At 34.5% G+C, this 18,561-nt stretch overlaps 6 protein-coding genes and 7 pseudogenes across 13 annotated transcripts, besides 4 other annotated features; 5 read left to right on the top strand and 8 right to left on the bottom strand.

The window, feature by feature from the left end:
- Window positions 1-17,298: part of a mobile genetic element that runs on past the window's edge.
- TVAGG3_1064850 (organellar and viral DNA polymerase type B) lies at window positions 1,691-2,605 on the top strand (the record flags this gene model as incomplete). The annotated part of the gene is made up of 1 exon (XM_051256149.1): window positions 1,691-2,605. One exon carries the CDS (start codon window positions 1,691-1,693, stop codon window positions 2,603-2,605), a length of 915 nt encoding a protein of 304 aa, XP_051076659.1.
- TVAGG3_1064840 lies at window positions 3,685-4,260 on the top strand (annotated as a pseudogene). Its single transcript has one exon. A coding segment is annotated over exon 1 (576 nt).
- TVAGG3_1064830 (KilA, N-terminal/APSES-type HTH, DNA-binding family) lies at window positions 4,374-4,850 on the top strand (the record flags this gene model as incomplete). The annotated part of the gene is made up of 1 exon (XM_051256148.1): window positions 4,374-4,850. The coding sequence occupies one exon, from the start codon at window positions 4,374-4,376 to the stop codon at window positions 4,848-4,850; it is 477 nt and encodes a 158-aa protein (XP_051076658.1).
- TVAGG3_1064820 (KilA, N-terminal/APSES-type HTH, DNA-binding family) lies at window positions 5,093-5,920 on the top strand (the record flags this gene model as incomplete). The annotated part of the gene is made up of 1 exon (XM_051256147.1): window positions 5,093-5,920. One exon carries the CDS (start codon window positions 5,093-5,095, stop codon window positions 5,918-5,920), a length of 828 nt encoding a protein of 275 aa, XP_051076657.1.
- Window positions 6,421-6,856, bottom strand: TVAGG3_1064810 (annotated as a pseudogene). The gene has a single exon. A coding segment is annotated over exon 1 (436 nt).
- Window positions 7,501-7,770, top strand: TVAGG3_1064800 (annotated as a pseudogene). Its single transcript has one exon. A coding segment is annotated over exon 1 (270 nt).
- TVAGG3_1064790 (Poxvirus D5 protein-like family) lies at window positions 8,244-8,879 on the bottom strand (the record flags this gene model as incomplete). The annotated part of the gene is made up of 1 exon (XM_051256146.1): window positions 8,244-8,879. One exon carries the CDS (start codon window positions 8,877-8,879, stop codon window positions 8,244-8,246), a length of 636 nt encoding a protein of 211 aa, XP_051076656.1.
- Window positions 9,509-9,793, bottom strand: TVAGG3_1064780 (uncharacterized protein; the record flags this gene model as incomplete). The annotated part of the gene is made up of 1 exon (XM_051256145.1): window positions 9,509-9,793. The coding sequence occupies one exon, from the start codon at window positions 9,791-9,793 to the stop codon at window positions 9,509-9,511; it is 285 nt and encodes a 94-aa protein (XP_051076655.1).
- On the bottom strand, window positions 10,554-10,829 carry TVAGG3_1064770 (protein of unknown function, DUF4106 family; the record flags this gene model as incomplete). Its single annotated transcript, XM_051256144.1, has 1 exon — window positions 10,554-10,829. One exon carries the CDS (start codon window positions 10,827-10,829, stop codon window positions 10,554-10,556), a length of 276 nt encoding a protein of 91 aa, XP_051076654.1.
- On the bottom strand, window positions 11,999-13,070 carry TVAGG3_1064760 (annotated as a pseudogene). Its single transcript has one exon. A coding segment is annotated over exon 1 (1,072 nt).
- On the bottom strand, window positions 13,103-13,659 carry TVAGG3_1064750 (annotated as a pseudogene). Its single transcript has one exon. A coding segment is annotated over exon 1 (557 nt).
- Window positions 14,597-15,736, bottom strand: TVAGG3_1064740 (annotated as a pseudogene). The gene has a single exon. A coding segment is annotated over exon 1 (1,140 nt).
- On the bottom strand, window positions 15,815-16,437 carry TVAGG3_1064730 (annotated as a pseudogene). Its single transcript has one exon. A coding segment is annotated over exon 1 (623 nt).
- Window positions 17,216-17,298: a terminal%2Cinverted (terminal inverted repeat of Maverick-3 transposon ID:TVAGG3_1064720).
- A 51-nt stretch (window positions 17,299-17,349) lies between these two features.
- Window positions 17,350-17,857: a mobile genetic element.
- A 469-nt stretch (window positions 17,858-18,326) lies between these two features.
- Window positions 18,327-18,417: a mobile genetic element.
- Window positions 18,418-18,561: the final 144 nt, after the last annotated feature.

Here is an 18,561-nt window from a genome sequence, read left to right as displayed (position 1 = left end):
ATTTGAAGTCAGAAACAAAAAGACAAAAAGAGTTTTAAGCGAATGGGAGCGAAATGACGGATATGCTATTATGAAGATGAGTGGAAAACGCTATCTTAAACATGTTGTCATTGCAACTCATTTTATACTGAATCCTAACAATTTACCTTTTGTAGACCATATAAACCGTATAAGAAACGACAATAGACTTGAAAACTTACGTTGGGTCACTCGTTCTGAAAACAATAAGAACAAAGGCAAATTTAGAGATATTGTATTCGAATTTGTCGACGAACTAGAAGAAGATGAAACAATTGAAATTACAGACTATGGCAAGCATTACGTTTGATACTATAGGAAGACGAAGAACAAGACTCTTTCTACTTTTATACCGGCGTAAACTATAGGAAATTACAAGTATATTTTACTAAGGCGGGCTATGCTTATGTAAACACTAGAGATACAGATGGAAAATACGTTCAAATACTTCTTAACAAATTCAAGAAGCTATATGGCATACCATTTTAAAACAATATATTTTTACATATATTAAATGCTTCAGGTTGAAAAACAAAGAACAAAAGTAGCAGATACAAAACCGTTAGACTATATCTTTACAAATGCTGGTAGGACAATATCAGATGAAGAAATTTCATCCCGAATATACAGGTTTGACTATCCAATTCGTTGGCTTCAAAGTCCTTCAGATGCAAAGGCAATAGGATTTAGAAGAGTTTTGTTTTCAAATAGAACTAACGCGTTTATGTTCGTAGTATATTTTCATGGGCAGTATAAAGGTTCTGGTGGTCTAATAGACAAATTTGACGAAATGAGGATCTTTACAGTTCGTTCAGACGAAAGTCTTGAGAAAACTCTAAATGACTTTCAAACTCAAATGAACAAATATTATTGGGAATTTCAAGAAAAATACGACTCTTTACTAAATGGAACATACTATCTGAAACTAGAATATGACAAGATGAACTCCACCGTTTCATTTCAAAAGATTGAAATTAACCCTCCAAGAGATACAGAGTTTTTATTTTGGGAAGTAGACAAACGTTCTTGGGCACAATTTCTTCGGTTACTAAACCAGAACGAACCATTACCACCAGATGGTCCATTTCAATTTATACTTCCACCAGCAGATTTGACAGTTTATAGAAACGTGTTTGACCCTCAAAATGTTATGTGTCATGCAAGTTTCAGTTCAAGCAACAATAGTTTTCTATGTATTGGTAAGGACTTTTATGACTTTGCTTCTAAATTCTACGAACCACCTAGTAACAGTTTCTCTGACTTTCAAGTTTGGTTCACAACAAATGGTGTGCAACATATTATTCCATTGTACTATGACTTTTATCTCGAATTGTCTTTCATATATAACTACGGAAAAGTGCTGAAAAAGTATTGAAAAATACTTTTAGGTGAAGAGGTGAGATCTCACCTGTTTTCTCACCTCTTTTCTCACCCGTTGAATTTTGTATTATTCTTCACAAAATGCTTGTTTTGAGGTCGAGCCACTTTTGGCTCCACCGTATTCTTTCAACCAAAACTCATGAATTCAGCAAAAATATAATTTAGGGTAGAAGGTTAGATCTAACCTCTTTTCTACCCTCATTTCTACCCTCTTGAATTTTCATGAATTTTCCCGAAATAAAAAATAAAGTTAGTTTTTTTAAAAAATATTTTTTATTTTTATTGTAAGAACATGTTAGCAACAACAGCACCAAACTCGTTAGTTATGAATCCAACATCTATGTTAGTAGAGATGAAAAACTTCATTCCTTCTTCATATACTTTTGAAACAAAAATCCAGAAGATAAAGCAAGAACTGTTAACAAGTAATTTAGACTGTAGTGCGAAAGATGAAACAAATGAACAGTATCTTTATGAAATGCAGGACATTATTGACCATTTGCCTAAACTACCTGAAATTCAGCAACAAAAACTAACTATTCCTGAATTCGACGAAATTGAAGTCAAAGCAACTGACTCAGTAGAAATAAAGAAGTTCATACGAAAGGTAAACTATGAGTTTCTAGGATTTCATTGCAACCATAAGGTTATGGACAAAGATTGCGACATGGTATATAAGAATGTTTCTGACCTTTACAAAACCCGGGAGTTTAAGACCTACGACAACTTTGTTTCGTTAGTTGCAGAATGTGTATGGCAGATAAGAGATAAAGATAGAAGAGGTAAGGTATGGAATGAACAGATAAAACCAGCAGCTTTTGAGTTAAAGAAAACCATTGACGCTTTAGTTGTTCTAGCAGGTAAGGTTTCAGAATATAACGCAAAAATGAACCCGCAATGTTCTAAATGTAAAGCAGCAATAAGAAAATATAACTACTCCGTCAAAGAGATAGAACGTATGAGAAACGACTATGCAGACTTAAAGAAAGAAGCAGAAAAGCCAGCAGAAGATAAAATGAACATGTTAGAATTTCTGAACAAAAACTATCCAACAGCAGAAGATTTCCTTCTATCTGACGTCAAGAAGAAGTATAAAGAAACTTTCGGTATCGTTAAAACATTCGATGTACTGACAGAAGAAATAGAAGCTACGAAACTGTTTAAGATTTCAAATATACATCGTACAATTCATGTAAAACGCTTATAAAATAACTGAGGTGAAAAAACAGGTGAGAAAACGGGTGAGATCTCACCTCTTCACCTAAAATATATTTTTATTGAATTCCGTATGAAATTCTGAGTAAAATAATTTTTAGGGCTTGTGTCAAACCGTTGAGTTTTCACAAAATTTAAAAAATAACGTTTACCATGTAAAACGCTTATAAAATAACTGGGGTAGAAAAGAGGTTAGAAAAGAGGTTAGATCTAACCTTCTACCCTAAACATTATTTTTGTCTGATTTACGCTCATTACGAAGAAGTCTTGACAAAACATGTATGTTCATGTTTGACAAAACATATACGAAGAAGTCTTGACAAAAACATATACGAAGAAGTCTTGACAAAACATGTATGTTCATGTTTGACAAAACATTTACGTTTAGTTTCGATGAAATCATGACAAAGAATGTACGATGAAGAAGTCTTGACAAAACATTTACGAAGAAGTCTTGACAAAACATGTATGTTCATGTTTGACAAAACATTTACGTTTAGTTTCGATGAAATCATGACAAAGAATGTACGATGAAGAAGTCTTGACAAAACATTTACGAAGAAGTCTTGACAAAACATTTACGTTTAGTTTCGATGAAATCATGAAAATTCATGAGGTGAGAAAAGAGGGTAGAAAGGAGGTTAGATCTAACCTTCTACCCTAAACATTATTTTTGCTGAAAAATGACCAAAAATCTGAGTAAAATGGCATAAGATTGCTTCCCTCGGAAAAACCGAGAGAAGAGATTCCGTATGAAAATCGTGAAATTTCTCTAGACCGGATTTTACCGGCCTTGCCTAAAACACATGAAAATCGTGAAGAACAGCGACCAGGGAAAAAAACCTGGTCTTGCATAAAACTCTATGAAAATCATGAAATTTCTCTAGACCGGATTTTACCGGCCTTGCCTAAAACACATGAAAATCGTGAAGAACAGCGACCAGGGAAAAAAACCTGGTCTTGCATAAAACTCTATGAAAATCGTGAATTTCCTTAAGATAGAAAAAATAAAGTTAGTTTTATTTTATTTATTTTTTTTATTTTGTATGTAAGAACAAAAATGACAAACACTGAGTTTGAAACAGTTAAAAAGATAGACAATGACACCAAAGTGGTTAGAATAGGTGATTTAAACGTAAGATACTCAAAGAAATACAACAAATATTCTTTGTCAGACATTTTATCTCCATCTGGAAAGAAAACATACCATTGGGTTGGAATTGCTTCAACTCAGAAAATTTTGACAAGAAATCCTGAGCTTATGATATCGGTAAGATTCTATGGAACTACAGCATATCTTATAGACAAAAGTCTTATACCAATAGTTTTGTTATGGTTAGACCCAGTTGTTGGATATAACTTCATAACTTATGGTTCATTCGATACGGAACGTTGCAGTGAAGGCTTACTTTACATCGTTCAGAAACCGAAGGACTTCAATACAAAGAGATATAAGATAGGAAGAACATATAATATAACTCAAAGATATGACAGTACAGTCAATAGAGTTAAGGTTGTGTTCGTTAACGATATGAGAGCTGCTGAAACAGAACTACTTGAAAAGTTTGAGAAAATGTATGGTGCTCCCATAAAAGGTAAAGAAACGTTTGAAGTAGATGAGATAGATAAAGCTATAAAATTATTTGACGAAGTTGCTGAAAAATACATGTAAAGCGTTTATTTTTGGTCTTTTGTGAAAGTCAGAAAATAACGCTAATTTTTTATAAAATATTTTTTTTATTTTGTATGTAAAGACAGATATGTCAACAACCGAGAACACAACAACAGTTATAGTCCATGAAGCTATAAATGAAGAATATGAGTACATACAGTTTAACAAACAACTCCGTCTCATTCGTTCGGTCAAAGACGATATGTACCAGATGCAAAGTATTTTGACAGCATGTTTTGCTCCAGACACTAAACACGCAGACGACTGGTTCAAAAACCAAAGCACACAAGAACTTTTGAGTGAAGCACAGCGAGACCGACTTTTTTCTGAAAACAGTGAAGAACAGCGAGACCGACTTCCTTCGGGGTCGCCTAAAACTCATGAAAACAGTGAAATTTCTCTAGACCGATTTTTTCCGGCCTTGCATAAAACACATGAAAATCGTAAAAATTTGCCAAATGGTTTGAGAGGTTGGTATGTACATAGACTTCTTGTAAATGCAGTTGCAATGTGGGCTTCTCCTCGTTATGCATGGCATGTTTACATGATGTTAGATGAACTATAATTTTTAGGGCATGTGTCAAACCGTTGAGTTTTCACAAAATTTAAAAAATAACGTTTACCATGTAAAACGTTTATAAAATAACTGGGGTAGAAAAGAGGGTAGAAAGGAGGTTAGATCTAACCTTCTACCCTAAATTATATTTTTATTGAATTCAGCACAAAAATCGTGAGTTTCCTTAAGACAGAAAAAATAAAGTTAGTTTTATTTTTATTTATTTTTTTATTTTGTATGTAAAGACAGATATGTCAACAACAGAGAACACAACAACTGCTATCGTTCATGAAGCTATAAATGAAGAATATGAGTACATACAGTTTAACAAACAACTCCGTCTCATTCGTTCGGTCAAAGACGATATGTACCAAATGCAAAGTATTTTGAATGCTCTTCGTTCTACAAAGCAAGCATATCATTGGTTTGAAAACCAACAGACAAAAGAACTTTTAGAAGAATTTCCTCATATGTTTGCTTCCCTCGAAAAACCGAGGAATGAGATTCCGTATGAAAATCGTAAGAATTTGCCAATAAATTTAAGAGGATATTATGTACATAGACTTCTTGTAAATGCTGTTGCAATGTGGGCTTCACCTCGTTACGCTTGTTATATTTTCATGATGTTAGATGAAATTCATAGACAAGAACGTGAAGATATGGAAAAGAAACTTCATGCAAAAGATGAAGTCATTGAAGCAAAAGACAAAAGCATTCAGAAAAGAATACCACGTTCGGTACCAAAAGGAAAGGAAAAGAACTATAAGTATATGATTTATACTGAAGAGATGGAAAATGAAGAAGATAAAGATATGGTTATCTTGCATTTAGTCAGAAGAAACAACAAAAGCTTTTACGACCTTGCTAAGATTTACAAATCTGACAGAAATTGGTTCTATCGCGAAAACTTACCGATTTCAATGACACCGAATGAAGATGTGAAACAAATAGTTCAAGATACGTTACCTCAAACACACTATGATATGAAAGGTTGTACAATACTTACCTTCAAAGAAGACTTACCGCTACTGAAGGAAAAAATAACAGAGTATTTTGACAACTTCAAACAAGTAGGGTAGATGAACTCTTTATTTTTACGCTTGACTTCAGATGGCTCAGGTAGCTCTATAAAGTAAATTGCCTCGTCAAATCCTTCTGGCATTCCGAGTCCTTCCTTCCGACAGAAAAATATTTTCCCGACAACTGGAAAAAAATTTCATTCCGACAGAAAAAAATTTCCCGACGACAAGAAAAAATTTTCCATCCGACAAGAAAAAATTTTCCAGTTGTCCGTCCGTAAACCATTCAAATTTTCGAAAATTGAGAACTTTTTGGTCGAACTTCAGAAAAAAATTTTCCATCCGACAGGAAAAATTTTTCCATCCGACAGGAAAAAAATTTTCCTTCCAACAGGAAAAGTTCTTCCTTCCAACAGGAAAAGTTCTTCCTTCCGACAGGACACAAACGGATGACTGACGTTCCTCTTCCTGAATGCCTTCCAAAGCCAGAAGAACCGACAGCCCCAGCACCACAACAGACTTACTAAGACTAAACACTTACATTTTTCAAGCTTGACTTTTTACAATTTGAACTTTGTTCGCATAGATATGAATTCTGAAAGAAGTATGAGGGTCTTGTATGACTTTGTACTTCTCCCATAGTTCATGTCTGTCAAACTTACCTGCCATGGACTCTTTCATAAGTTCCATGAAATCGTCTTCGGACAATCCGGGGAAAAGTATAATGTCAGTAAGTATTCTTTTAACATCCTTACTTAAACTCTTTGCTGTCTGTACACAAATGACAACTGAGATGTTAAAGTGTCTGAGCTTCTTAAGAATTCGACACATATCTTGTTCTCTGTTCTTTAACAAAGGATGAGAGGCGAAATCATCTAAGATAAGAAGACATCTATGAGGGTAGGTCTTCCAATCGTAAGATTGCAATTTCTTCGAAATGTATTCTATCTCTTTCTGTTTGTTTCTGAAGTGTTTCTTCTCTAATATTCTCTGCATTTCCTCATTTGGGTCTTTAAACTTAGAATTTATATACTCATTTATAGCATTATACTTCAAAACTCTTCTTTGGTACTTCTTTATCCAATCTAACAACTCAGTATCCTTTATACATACTAACTTAGACTTCTTTATAATATCTTTGAACGAATTGACGGTTTGGTCAAATTGACCAGAAGTACTACAAATGACAACTAACTCATAGAATGGGTTCTTCTCATCTAGTTCTTGTTGTTGTGCAGCCATTTTAAGATAAGTGAAAGTCTTACCCGACCCAGGTGGTGCAATTAGACCTGTTATACCATTCTGAGCAAATAAGAACTTGTCATGTATGGGTTTTATCTGAGCATTTTCTAACTTCCTCTTGTTCTTGTTTAAAAATTCTCAAATTTCTTGTCAATGTCAGCAAACTTTTTTTCTAACATATTTTTAGAAAAATTAAAATTTTTATCTTTTAGAAAATGTCTAGCGATTTCGCTATCTATATTCGAGACAAGCTTTTCGACAGCAAAACATCTGTCGACCATAAAATCTTACATAGTGTAAACAAGAAAGGTGAATTTGTTCTAAAGTTCTGTTTCTGGGAATATGACAAGAACCATAAAACATTAAGCAGAGCAGTCTTAAAATTTGTCAATGACAGACTTGTTGACAGAGATGACGCCTCTTGGAGAGATGAAGTCCAACAAAACTTCTTAGAATGCAAAGAAGACACATGCGCTGTTCTTGAAGATGAAATAAAAAACAGAATAGATGAGCTATTAAAGGACAAAGAACTTTTACATAAATATGGTTGCGCCAAATTTGACATAACTCCACCAGAAAAGAAGAAGAGAGAAAAGAAAGAAAAGAAAGTAGAAGAAGAGAAGAAAGAACCTGAACCAGTTCCAGAGAAGGGGAGATATGACATGTAAAAATAAAATTTTATTTTTAGAACATTTCTGGGTCAATGTCAATGTTCTCTTCCTCTTTAGGAGTAAACACTGGCTTAGACTCTAAAATCTTTTTTACCCAATTTACCTTGAACTTCTACAACTTTAGACTCATAATATTCATAGTCGTCTGCTTTCTTTGGTTCATAAGGTATAACAAGTTTGTATGCTTTGCCTTCTTTAAGGTTTGAGAACCTTCTGTCAAAATTTTCTTTGACTGCTAACAAACCTTCTATGTCTAAGTCTTCAAATTTCGCACCATTTTTAGTCACAATAGCAAACTTAACTGGTTCGATGTTCCAAACTTTGCTGAATGAAGACTTTTCAAAATGGTAGAAGTAAACATTCAAATATGTGAATGGGTCTAGTTCTTCTTTAAGTCCTGACATGTACTTATTTACTGAGATGAATTTTGCCATCTTTTCTATCGGATAAAAAAAGATTTTTTTTTAAATTTACTCAGAAAAATTTTTCTTTGTATATACACCATTCTGAACATCTAAAAGACTTTTGACATTTGCCAAGAATGTTCGTTTAGACGCTGTCATATAACCATATTCTTGACAATATTGTTTATACGAATCGTACAATGACCTTTCATCTAATGACACAAAGTCAGTTTCATCTATGAACAGTTCATATACACTCTTGTTTGCTTCTAACAATGTTTGTCTCTCTTCGGTATGTGGAATTTGTCTTGGATTGAACTTAGAAATATCTAATGTCATGAAATATGAGAACAAGTGGTTGTAAAAGTCAGATGTCAAAGTTTCTGCTAAGTCGTCAAAATATTCTGTATCTTGCATATGAGAATCTGACGTTCTGACAACTACATATCTTCTGTCAGAACTTTCTAACTTCATCGGAACAGCATTGTTTGAAACCATAATGAAGTTTGCAACATTTTCACAAACTCTTTGGTCTTTATACTTTCTTTCAACAACTCCAACTTTGTCTGTTATAAGACTCTTCAAAGCATCTGAGTTCAAAACTTTTGTTGTATCTATACTTTGAAGTTCATTGCAAACTATAAGTTTCATATTCTCTATTGAGGAGTTAAACTTGCCACAGATGTTTTCTAAGTTTGTCATATTAGGGTTCGAATAACCTTCTAACAGTTTGCATAAGATATCTGTAAAGAAAGTATTCTTACCTGTTCCTTGTTTTCCAATTATAATGAGAGCAGTTTCATTTTTAGCACTTGGATGTTGTAAGATGTTTGCAAACCAACATAAGATATACTCATAAACCTTTTCGTTTCCATTGCATATAATTTCTTTGACATGGTCTAACCAAGCTTCTATAATATTTTCTTTCCATTCTACTTGTTCGTATTTATATCCAGTGAAGATAGAATAGAAGTTTGGAGAAGGTGTATAGAACTTTATACCTCGAACTGAAAAATCTTCTAACTTTGACAATAAGATATCCCAAGCATCTAACATCTTCATGCCAACTTGTACGACTTTTATTTTCTTAAGTTTCTGTCTACATTCTTGTTCAGACACTATTGTTGCTCTTGGTTTGTTAAAGACAACATCCCATTCTTTCATGACATAACATTCTGGGGCAGAGTCAACATAAATGACTAAACGTTTCAAATTTTCGACTGCTTTGTTATAGTCTCGAAATGGACACATATTTCTGAATGCTTGGAAGTCATAAAAATCTGAAACATCTATTCTGTACATTTTTATAAAAATAAAAAAATAATATTTTTTTATTCTTGACTTTGTTGTTCCATTTGTTGCATTTGTTGTTCTTGAGCTATTTGTTGTTGAAGTTGTTCTTGTAATACAATACTTTCACCAGTTGCATCTTCCAATTCGAAACTTTCTGCCGTCATTGACAAATACATAGGACATAAAAGTTTTACAGGAACAAAGTTTGCGTCAACTAATGTCAACGTTATACTTGCCAAAGTGTTTGAGTTCACTAAGGTTGAAAATTCTGCATTCGAATGAACAATAGGCAAACCAGCAGAGAAAGTATTGTTTATACGCATAAGTATCTTTTGGTCATAGTAGTTTCTGTCGACATTCGAATAGCACTTTGAACCTAAGTTTGAAACAATATATAAGATTGGTGTGCTTAATGTCAATGGAATAGACATTCCTTGTATGACACCTTTTCCTGTTATAGGAAACTGTTGGTAGTAAAAACCAGAAATAAGTTTTGTATTATAGCTCATATTGTTTATAGTAAACTCAGTCGGACATCCAAACATAATGAAACCTGCTCTAGTTGCAGCACATGTTACACCCGTACTTAAAGTATTAAATAAGTCAACAAAACCTGTTGGTGGTATATCTGAGTAAGTATCTTCAAAGGAGTATTTTTTACCATTCACAACAATAAAGTCTTCTGGTGTCAAAAGAGCAAAACAGGCTTTAGTCGTCATTGTGTTTAAGGTTAGTTTACAATATCGTCCTTGAGGACTTTGTAAGTTTGTTGTTATAGAATTATATGACTCAGGGTTTTTAGTCGTAATAGTATAAACCATTATATCTTCTGCCATTTATATATATTTAAAAGTTTTTCTGAAAGTGGAGAAGAACTTCATCTAAACTTTCACATGGCGTTTCTTGAAGTTCTCTGTCTAAGAAGTTCAAATATTTTGTAAAGACATAGAACTTTCCTTTGTCTACACGAACAAACAAAACAGGGTCTTTCATATCGTTCAAAAGTGTGTAAAGTCCTTTACATGAAATAAAGTCTATATTATTTTTCTTCAAACATCTTTCAAGAAGTTTTGACATTTTTACTTAGCAAATAAATTTTAATGAAATGTTGTGGTCGTCAAATATTTTTATGACGTCTGGGAAACTATACTTTAAGTTCAACGTTTCACCTCCTTTCATAACGTATATCTTGTCAATGACATTATATGAAACACCACAGCAACTAATGTCGGGTTCTATTTCTTTGATGTTTATATCGTCTGCCTCTGTCAAAAGTTTCAATAGTTCTTTCAAAACTTCATGAGGTGCAATGACATATGAGTTCACTTTTACAGGGTTGTGTTCGACCAAGTTTAACATTATACTTAAAGCCTGACAAATCTTCTCCTGAGTTTGAAGTTTGTCTTTCAGTTGTTGGTAGTCGTTTCGAATATCTGCAACAGAACTTAAGTCTCTGCTAACTTCAGGATATGTTGGTTGTTCTTTTACAGGAACAATTGCTATACCATCTTCGTCTTCGTATGGTTTCCCCACTTCAACATCTCTGTCTTTGACATTGACAATAACACTTTGACTGTTTGTTTGAGTTGGTGAATTTAACTTCACATCTGCCACCGCCATTAAACCTTTTGAAACACTCACGCTTCTATTTTTCGGAAATGACATTTTACTTAGAATAAAAAGATGGACGTATTCGAGTATCTCTTCGAATTGAAGCAGAACAAAGTTTACACACACAAACAATACAAATACATTGACAGAATAGTTCTTTATACAAACAATGGTAAATGTTATAGAATAGCAATATTTGCTGAACCAAAATATTTCCATAAAGCAAAGAAAGTTGGTATAACTGAAATGGTGAAAGTTCTTGAAGCAGACAAAAATATAACTTCAAAACTTACAGATATTTCTAAAGGTAAGTTTATCTTACAATATTATGTCAAAACTGGTGTCATAACTATTTACGATGGTGAGAAAAGTGTCAAAGAACAACTTACTGACCTGCTGCCAAAATCTGCTCGATGGAAGCTGTCGTTATGCCAATCTGAGGAGCCCCAGCAGGTTTCATCGAACGAATCTTCAAAAGAGCATCTTCCGTGAAAAGTGCTATTGGTTTTGTAAACTTCTTTGTTCTCAGTTCATCTGGACCGTCTCTGTCACCAGTATATTGTATTTGTACAGTACCAACAGTTGAAATACCACCCATAAAGTCTTCTGAGTCAGCAAATGGAATGCCAAGCCAAAAGTTTGAACGGTCTCCATTTGTATATTGAGTTTTTTGACCTCCTGTATGAGTCCATACTTTCACATATGGCATAATAGAACTTTGCATTTCAGGGTTAATGGTTGTTGTGAAATTGTTGTTAAAGTTCATAGCATCTAATGTCAAGTTGTATGACCTCATATCCTCAACTGTAGAATATTCTTCTCTTGGATAATATTTGCCATCTATGTTTATATGATATTTAATACCGGGGTTGTAGAAACAAGAATAGTCATTTATAGTTCGTCTGAACAGTACAAACATAGTATCTGCATGTTTCATTGCAGTTGTTAAAGCAATATCTGTTCTTGCACCTGGGTCAGCACTTTGGTTTCCAACTTCACCTGCAAAGTCTTTGACAGATATTTGGTGTATAGGGAACATAAGTGGAACTGCAATATATTTGGCAGCTAAAGCATTTGAAATATCTGGGTCCAACATATAGACTGCAAGTCTGCTTTCTATTCTCTTGCATTCAAACTTTTCGCATGTGAACTTAACTGGGTCCCAAGCATCTCCAGCAGCATTGAAATAATAGTTTACTTCAGTGTTGAGGTTTGAGAAACCAAAGTCTAAGTCAACTTTGTCTTTGCAAAATTCGGCGAATGACGTTTGATTTGTTCCCTTTACGTCTGTAAGAGTGAATGGGTCTTGTGTTGGTGCAATGACTAAGTTATTTTTGCTTGGAGTAAGTTCGATAGAAATTTTTCCTGCCCAGTTTGGCAAGTATCTTAAAAACCTGAAGATGAGGAAAGATGACAAAGGAACTCTAAGTTTCAGTTTTACTTTAGTGGCAGCAGTTCCATCTGAACCAGAAAGGTTAACATAAACTCCTGGAACGTTAGGGTCAAGTCTTCTTATTTTCTCAATAGTTGCATACTGGTCTGTTTCTCTAGCTTGTGGTTGTACTGAGTTTCTCAAAGCGAACCATTCATAGTTTGCCCATGTTACTGTTTGAACTAAGTCAGAGTTAGAATATATCTTATATCCCATGAAAACTTCTGGAGCATATTGGTATCCGACATAGAAAATTCCATTGCAACCTTTCTTGACAGACAACTTGGCAGAAGGTTTATTTCAATGTCTTGTTCCACGTATAAGAATGAGTTGTCAATAGAAATAATATGAAACCTGTCGCAAGCAATATCTACTGTTGTTGAAGAACCTTCTCCAAACTCACCTACGTTTCCATAAGAAACAGCAGTTGTATATTCGTAAGTTCCAGGAACTATTTCTGACCTTCTAATGGCATTGTCGCATTCGTTATACCATTCGGAAACATTTCCGTTCATGGCATCCAAAACTGTTGGCGTTATATTCTGAGCGGCGTACATTTCATATGGGTAAAAATATAGAATAGTTGGATTTATATATCATAATAGAACCCACTCGGACCAAGCTTTACTTTCTTCCTGACTGAGTTTTTAACTCTTCTTTTCCTTCATTGCCACTACTTTCACTAGATGAAGTTACTTCTTCACTACTTTCACTTTGTTCTACTCTTCTCTTCTTCTTTGGTGTCGCTTTTGGTAACTTGCCCTCTGCTTCAAGTTGTTGCATCTTTGCCTCATGTTCACCTAGTATGTTGTAAATTTCCCATGTCCTTTTTGCCTTTGGGCTCTGGTCGCCCATCTCAGGTAACCTATATCCTAGAAAGATTTTGTCATAGTTTGTATTTGAGTCTTCGCGTATTGTTTGCATGACTCTTTCCTGAGTTTCCGGTTCAAGCTCTTCAAATATAGCTTGTCCATATGGAATATGCTCGTTTCCAAATATATGTTTTTGTAGCCATTCTGGTTTTCTTTCCATGTTACCAATAATATCTTTTGTGAATGGGAAAGCTTTTACCCAATGTTTCAGTCTTGCGTCATTTATTTCTGTAGTTTTTATTTTGTCAAGGAACATGTTTTTCAATACTAACATTTCATTTGGTACTGTCCATTTGAGTTTTCTTAAATATTCATCCCTTCTTCAGTTCATTGTCTGCAAAGTAAGTTTTTATGACATTTTGCAAACTTTCGTTTGCAAGGTCATGTACAATAGGTTCTCTTCCTTCTCTCTCCCTAACTTTCTTTCTAAACTCTTCACCAAATATACCATCTCTATGGTTCTGTGTAGTTCTTTGAGATAAATGTTCTAGAACGTCAGGTGTTATATTTCCATCAGCCATGTTCATTTCATACTGGTCCAAAATATCTGCATGTTTCATATCTTTCAATGGCATTAAAGCCGCGCTGAAAATACCAGCTATATCTGGTTCACCATTCACTTCCATTGCGTCTACAACTTCTTGGAATTGAGGTTGTAAGTTTATGAACCACCTATCCGGATTAGCTTTATGACCCCATCTCATTGTAGTTCCATCGTCTGCAGAAACAAAAGTAGGTTTGTTTCCATATTGGTTAGGTTCTGAATGAACTTTAAACAATGTTTCATTTCTATATGTTTTGTTGAAATTTAACCTTTTATTTTCACCGAGTTCATCCAAAGATTGAACGTTATATGCTCGTAAGTAAAAAGGATTGTTGTATTTGTGTACATTATCTTTCAGTACTTCCATTCTATGCTGGATATTTTCATCTGATGTTGGAGTCTTTTGTATGTCGGCGAACATTTTTCGATATTCTTCTACTATGTCAGCTGAATTTTTCTTAGACTCTTGGAAAGATTCCATATTCTCCGCATACTCTTGTTGAGGGTCAAGATTTTTCGGCTGTTCCAAATCTTCATCTAGTTCTGTGAAGTTAGTTTCCAAAGGAGGGACTTGTTCGTTTCCTTCAGGCTCTTCTAGCTGTTGTTGCTGAACTATTTCTTCCATGTCTGGTTGTATCTGAACTTCTTCCTGTGGAGTTTCTTGTACCTCATCTGCTGGCATTTCATATATTCCGAGACCGTTTTTAAAAAGTTCCCTATCTAAGTCATCCGGACTCATAAACCTTTCTTCTTTCGTTCCGTCTCTATTTTTTACGCGTTTCATGAAGAGAGTTGAATTATCATTTAGCTCTGACACCAAATATCTCGGAGTAAATTCATTCATGTCATTTGGATGATATGCTATTAAATCATATCCCTTAGCGAGCTTGTATTTTCCAGGTTTGAAATTATATCCCATTTGGTGCTGAACCATAAAGCTAAATAGGTTCGGGTCAGTATTTCCTTCCTTGAACTTTCTAATAGCTTCTTTATATCTGTCACTAAAGTCAAGAGTATCTGGGTAACCATAATTTTCCTTAAGCATTTTTAAGAATTCTTGGTTTCCTTGTTCTCTACTTCTTTTATGTCCTTGCTCTGTTTGTGGTTGTTGCTGTGCAGTGTTTTGAACTGTTGGTTGTGGTGCAGTGTTTTGAACTGTTGGTTGTGGTGCAGTGTTTTGAACTGTTGGTTGTGGTGCAGTGTTTTGAACTGTTAGTTGTGGTGCAGTGTTTTGAACTGTTGGTTTTGGTGCATGCCTGTGTCTGTGTCCATGTGACGATGTAAATGTTTTAGGTAGTCCTGGTGCAGGTGCTTCTCTTGGAGGGTTTGGTGGTATATAAGTTCCACCAGCTGGTATATAAGTTCCATCTGCAGCATAATGTCCTACCTGACTTTTCGTTCTTAAGAAAGCATTTACTAGGTCTGTTTTGGTCTGTTGTAACTCTTTTTCTTGACTTTCCACAACAGTTGCTCTAACGGCGTCATAGGCACTTTGAACTGCCTGTCTCGTTGCTGCATCTGTTATTTTCGTCATATTTTGTGCTACTTCTCTTAACTCGTTGTCGAAACCTTCAGACTTCAGTTTCTTTCCAGATGAGAAGTCGTTCACTAGTTTCACCTTACTATGAAGAGCTTCGAAGGCGTTCTTAAAGTCAGCATTCATTAAAGCTTCATTTGAACTGTCTTCATCCGCTTGTATTTTTGTCCTTATTGACCCTATAAGTTGGGCTGCTTTAGCGTTGGCTTGGGCATCTAACCAGTCATTATTAGCTTTTATATATTCTGCGCTTTTCATTGCCTTTTGCATGGCTGCGTCGTTATTTTTACTTTCTTGTGCTAAGTTTTCATACTGTACGGTTTGGTTTTGCAACTGTAAAAGTTTTTCTGCCTTTACATTTGCTTCAACTTCTTTTTTATACTCATCGCTATCCATATATGTCTTCAGGGCTTTTTGTTTTATCTCTTCATCTTTCAGTACTTTATATTGAGTAGTATGGTTTTTCAAATTTATAACATCTTGTTCCATTTTTGCTACTTCTGCTGCTTTTTCTGACACTTTTTTCGCATATTCCTCTGTACTTAGTTCTTTCAGTTGTTCTTCTTTCTTCTTTTCTCTACGTTTAACTCATTTAGTTTCTTTGTGTGTCTGTCATATTCTAGTTTCTTTTCGTTTTCACTTATTTGTTTCTGTATGTCTATGTTTGACTTTTTGACATCTGTTATTTGATTTTTGAGTGAACTCAAATTCATTTGACTTTGAGGGTTATAAGCTGTTCCGTCTGCAGCTCCACCATAGCCTGCCATTTTCGCTAAAAGTGCCGCTCTTAAACCTCCACTCTGTGCACCAATAACTCGGTTTAAAAGCATAGGGTTGCTTGACATTTGTTGCAACACAGTGGGGTCATTCATAATTTGTTGTTGCAACTGTTGTTGTGGTGTCAGTTTTACTATTGGATGTTTCAATGCTCTCTTCCTCTTACGTATATTCTTACGTAGCTTACGTGGCATTTTAAGTGAAGTAAAAAACGGTTTTTGACAGATGTTTATATGACACTTTTTGTTCAGCTCAAAGTCCAGTCTACTTGGTATTGAAAATCCCATGTGTTATAGAACGGCGGGTCCACTATAAAGAAAACATTTTCCTTGTCTTTATATTTTTGGGTCCTTTACACTCATTACGAAGAAGTCTTGACAAAACATTTACGAAGAAATCATGAAAATTCAAGAGGGTAGAAAAGAGGTTAGAAAAGAGGTTAGATCTAACCTTCTACCCTAAATTATATTTTTGGGTCCTTTACACTCATTACGAAGAAGAAGTCTTGACAAAACATTTACGATGAAATCATGAAAATTCAAGAGGGTGAGAAAACAGGTGAAAAAACGGGTGAGATCTCACCTCTTCACCTAAACATTATTTTTGGGTCCTTTACACTCATTACGAAGAAGTCTTGACAAAACATTTACGAAGAAGTCTTGACAAAACATTTACGAAGAAGTCTTGACAAATTCAAGAGGGTAGAAAAGAGGTTAGAAAAGAGGTTAGATCTAACCTTCTACCCTAAACATTATTTTTGGGTCATTTACACTCATTACGAAGAAGTCTTGACAAAACATTTACGTTCATGTTTGACAAAACATTTACGAAGAAGTCTTGACAAAACATTTACGAAAAAGTCTTGACAAAACATGTACGTTCATGTTTGACAAAACATGAAAACATATATAATTTGTGAAAAGCGACACATTATATATAATGTTTTCGACCCAGAAGACTAACAATTTTTCCGAATAAAAACTTCATTTATTACTAAACATCATCAGGGCTAGAAGGCACGAAGTGCCTGGAAGCCCCACTACCTTTTTTTTTTTAGGCTACTTTTCAATTTTTCGAGCATTGAAAATTATTGCACCATTTTTTAGGAGTAGGGGTAATTTTAGCTAAAAGTGACACACCTGTAAAAAGTGACACGCCCGTGAAGGGTGTGATTACCAATCGGTAATTTCGACAGTTTAGAATTTAAAATTTTTTATGGAACTGTTGCGAGTTTCATAAAGAATTTAAGGAATATAAGCAAAGATTTGAATCAAAATCTTAGACCTAAGCCGCTCGATTCGCTCGCGGCTTCCGCGAATTACAGATCAGCAAAGATTTGAATCAAAATCTTCGAACTAAGCCGATCGCTTCGCTCGCGGCTTTCTTTATTATTTTAAATTTGCATATTTCCATCAAAAGTTCATAAGGTAAAAAATTTCGTTTATATTATTGCAAAATAAAATCTTCATTATCAAAATAATATTAAATGATAATATAATATAATTTATAAACAACTATTATTTAATAAAGTTTAATTGCCAAGGTTCATCTAATTTTTTGATTTTTAATGTTTTATGAATTTTATTTATCATGTATATATCTAATGAAGATTATTAAAAAAAAGGTAGTTGGGCTTCCAGGCGCGTTGCGCCCTCTAGCCCATAAAAAATTTCTGAGGACGAGCCAGCCGTTGACTTTTTTGTAGAGCGCTCAAAATAGTATAACTTTGTCCGGACAAGTAAGGGTCTATCGTCGCTACAGGAAAAGTTACAGGCGTTCCAAGGAAGTGTTGTAAGACGAGTTACGGAAAGTGAGGTGAACCGAAAAAGTGACAGTTATTTGGTCGGATAAATTCCCTATATATTTACTTGTCAAAAAAAATCAGACTTTTTTTGCTTTAAAAAATTTATAAGTTAATTATTGAGAACGAAGGTGAAAGGAAATGGATATCTCTTACCTTTCATTCCCTCGAGAAAGTTCAAAAACTTGGGTGCAATCAGTTCTGATTGCACCCAAGTTTTTGAACTTTGTATAAGGAATTGTTGGCTATGATGCACTGATCATGAATCAGTACATCATAGCCAACAATTCCTTCGCAAACAGCGGGAAACTTTGTCTGAATAGTTTAACATTCAGACAAAGTTTCCCGCTGTCAGAGAGGGAATGGAAGGGTAAGAGGTATATATTCATAATGTATACCTCTTACCCTTTCATTCCCTCGAGAAAGTTCAAAAACTTGGGTGCAATCAGTTCTGATTGCACCCAAGTTTTTGAACTTTGTATAAGGAATTGTTGGCTATGATGCACTGATCATGAAT

This window comes from Trichomonas vaginalis, assembly GCF_026262505.1.
Source record: "Trichomonas vaginalis G3 chromosome Unknown ctg_36, whole genome shotgun sequence".
Taxonomy (NCBI): domain Eukaryota; phylum Parabasalia; order Trichomonadida; family Trichomonadidae; genus Trichomonas; species Trichomonas vaginalis.
The sequence above is the reverse complement of the archived record's forward strand: the minus strand, read 5'-3'. Positions and strand labels throughout refer to the sequence as shown.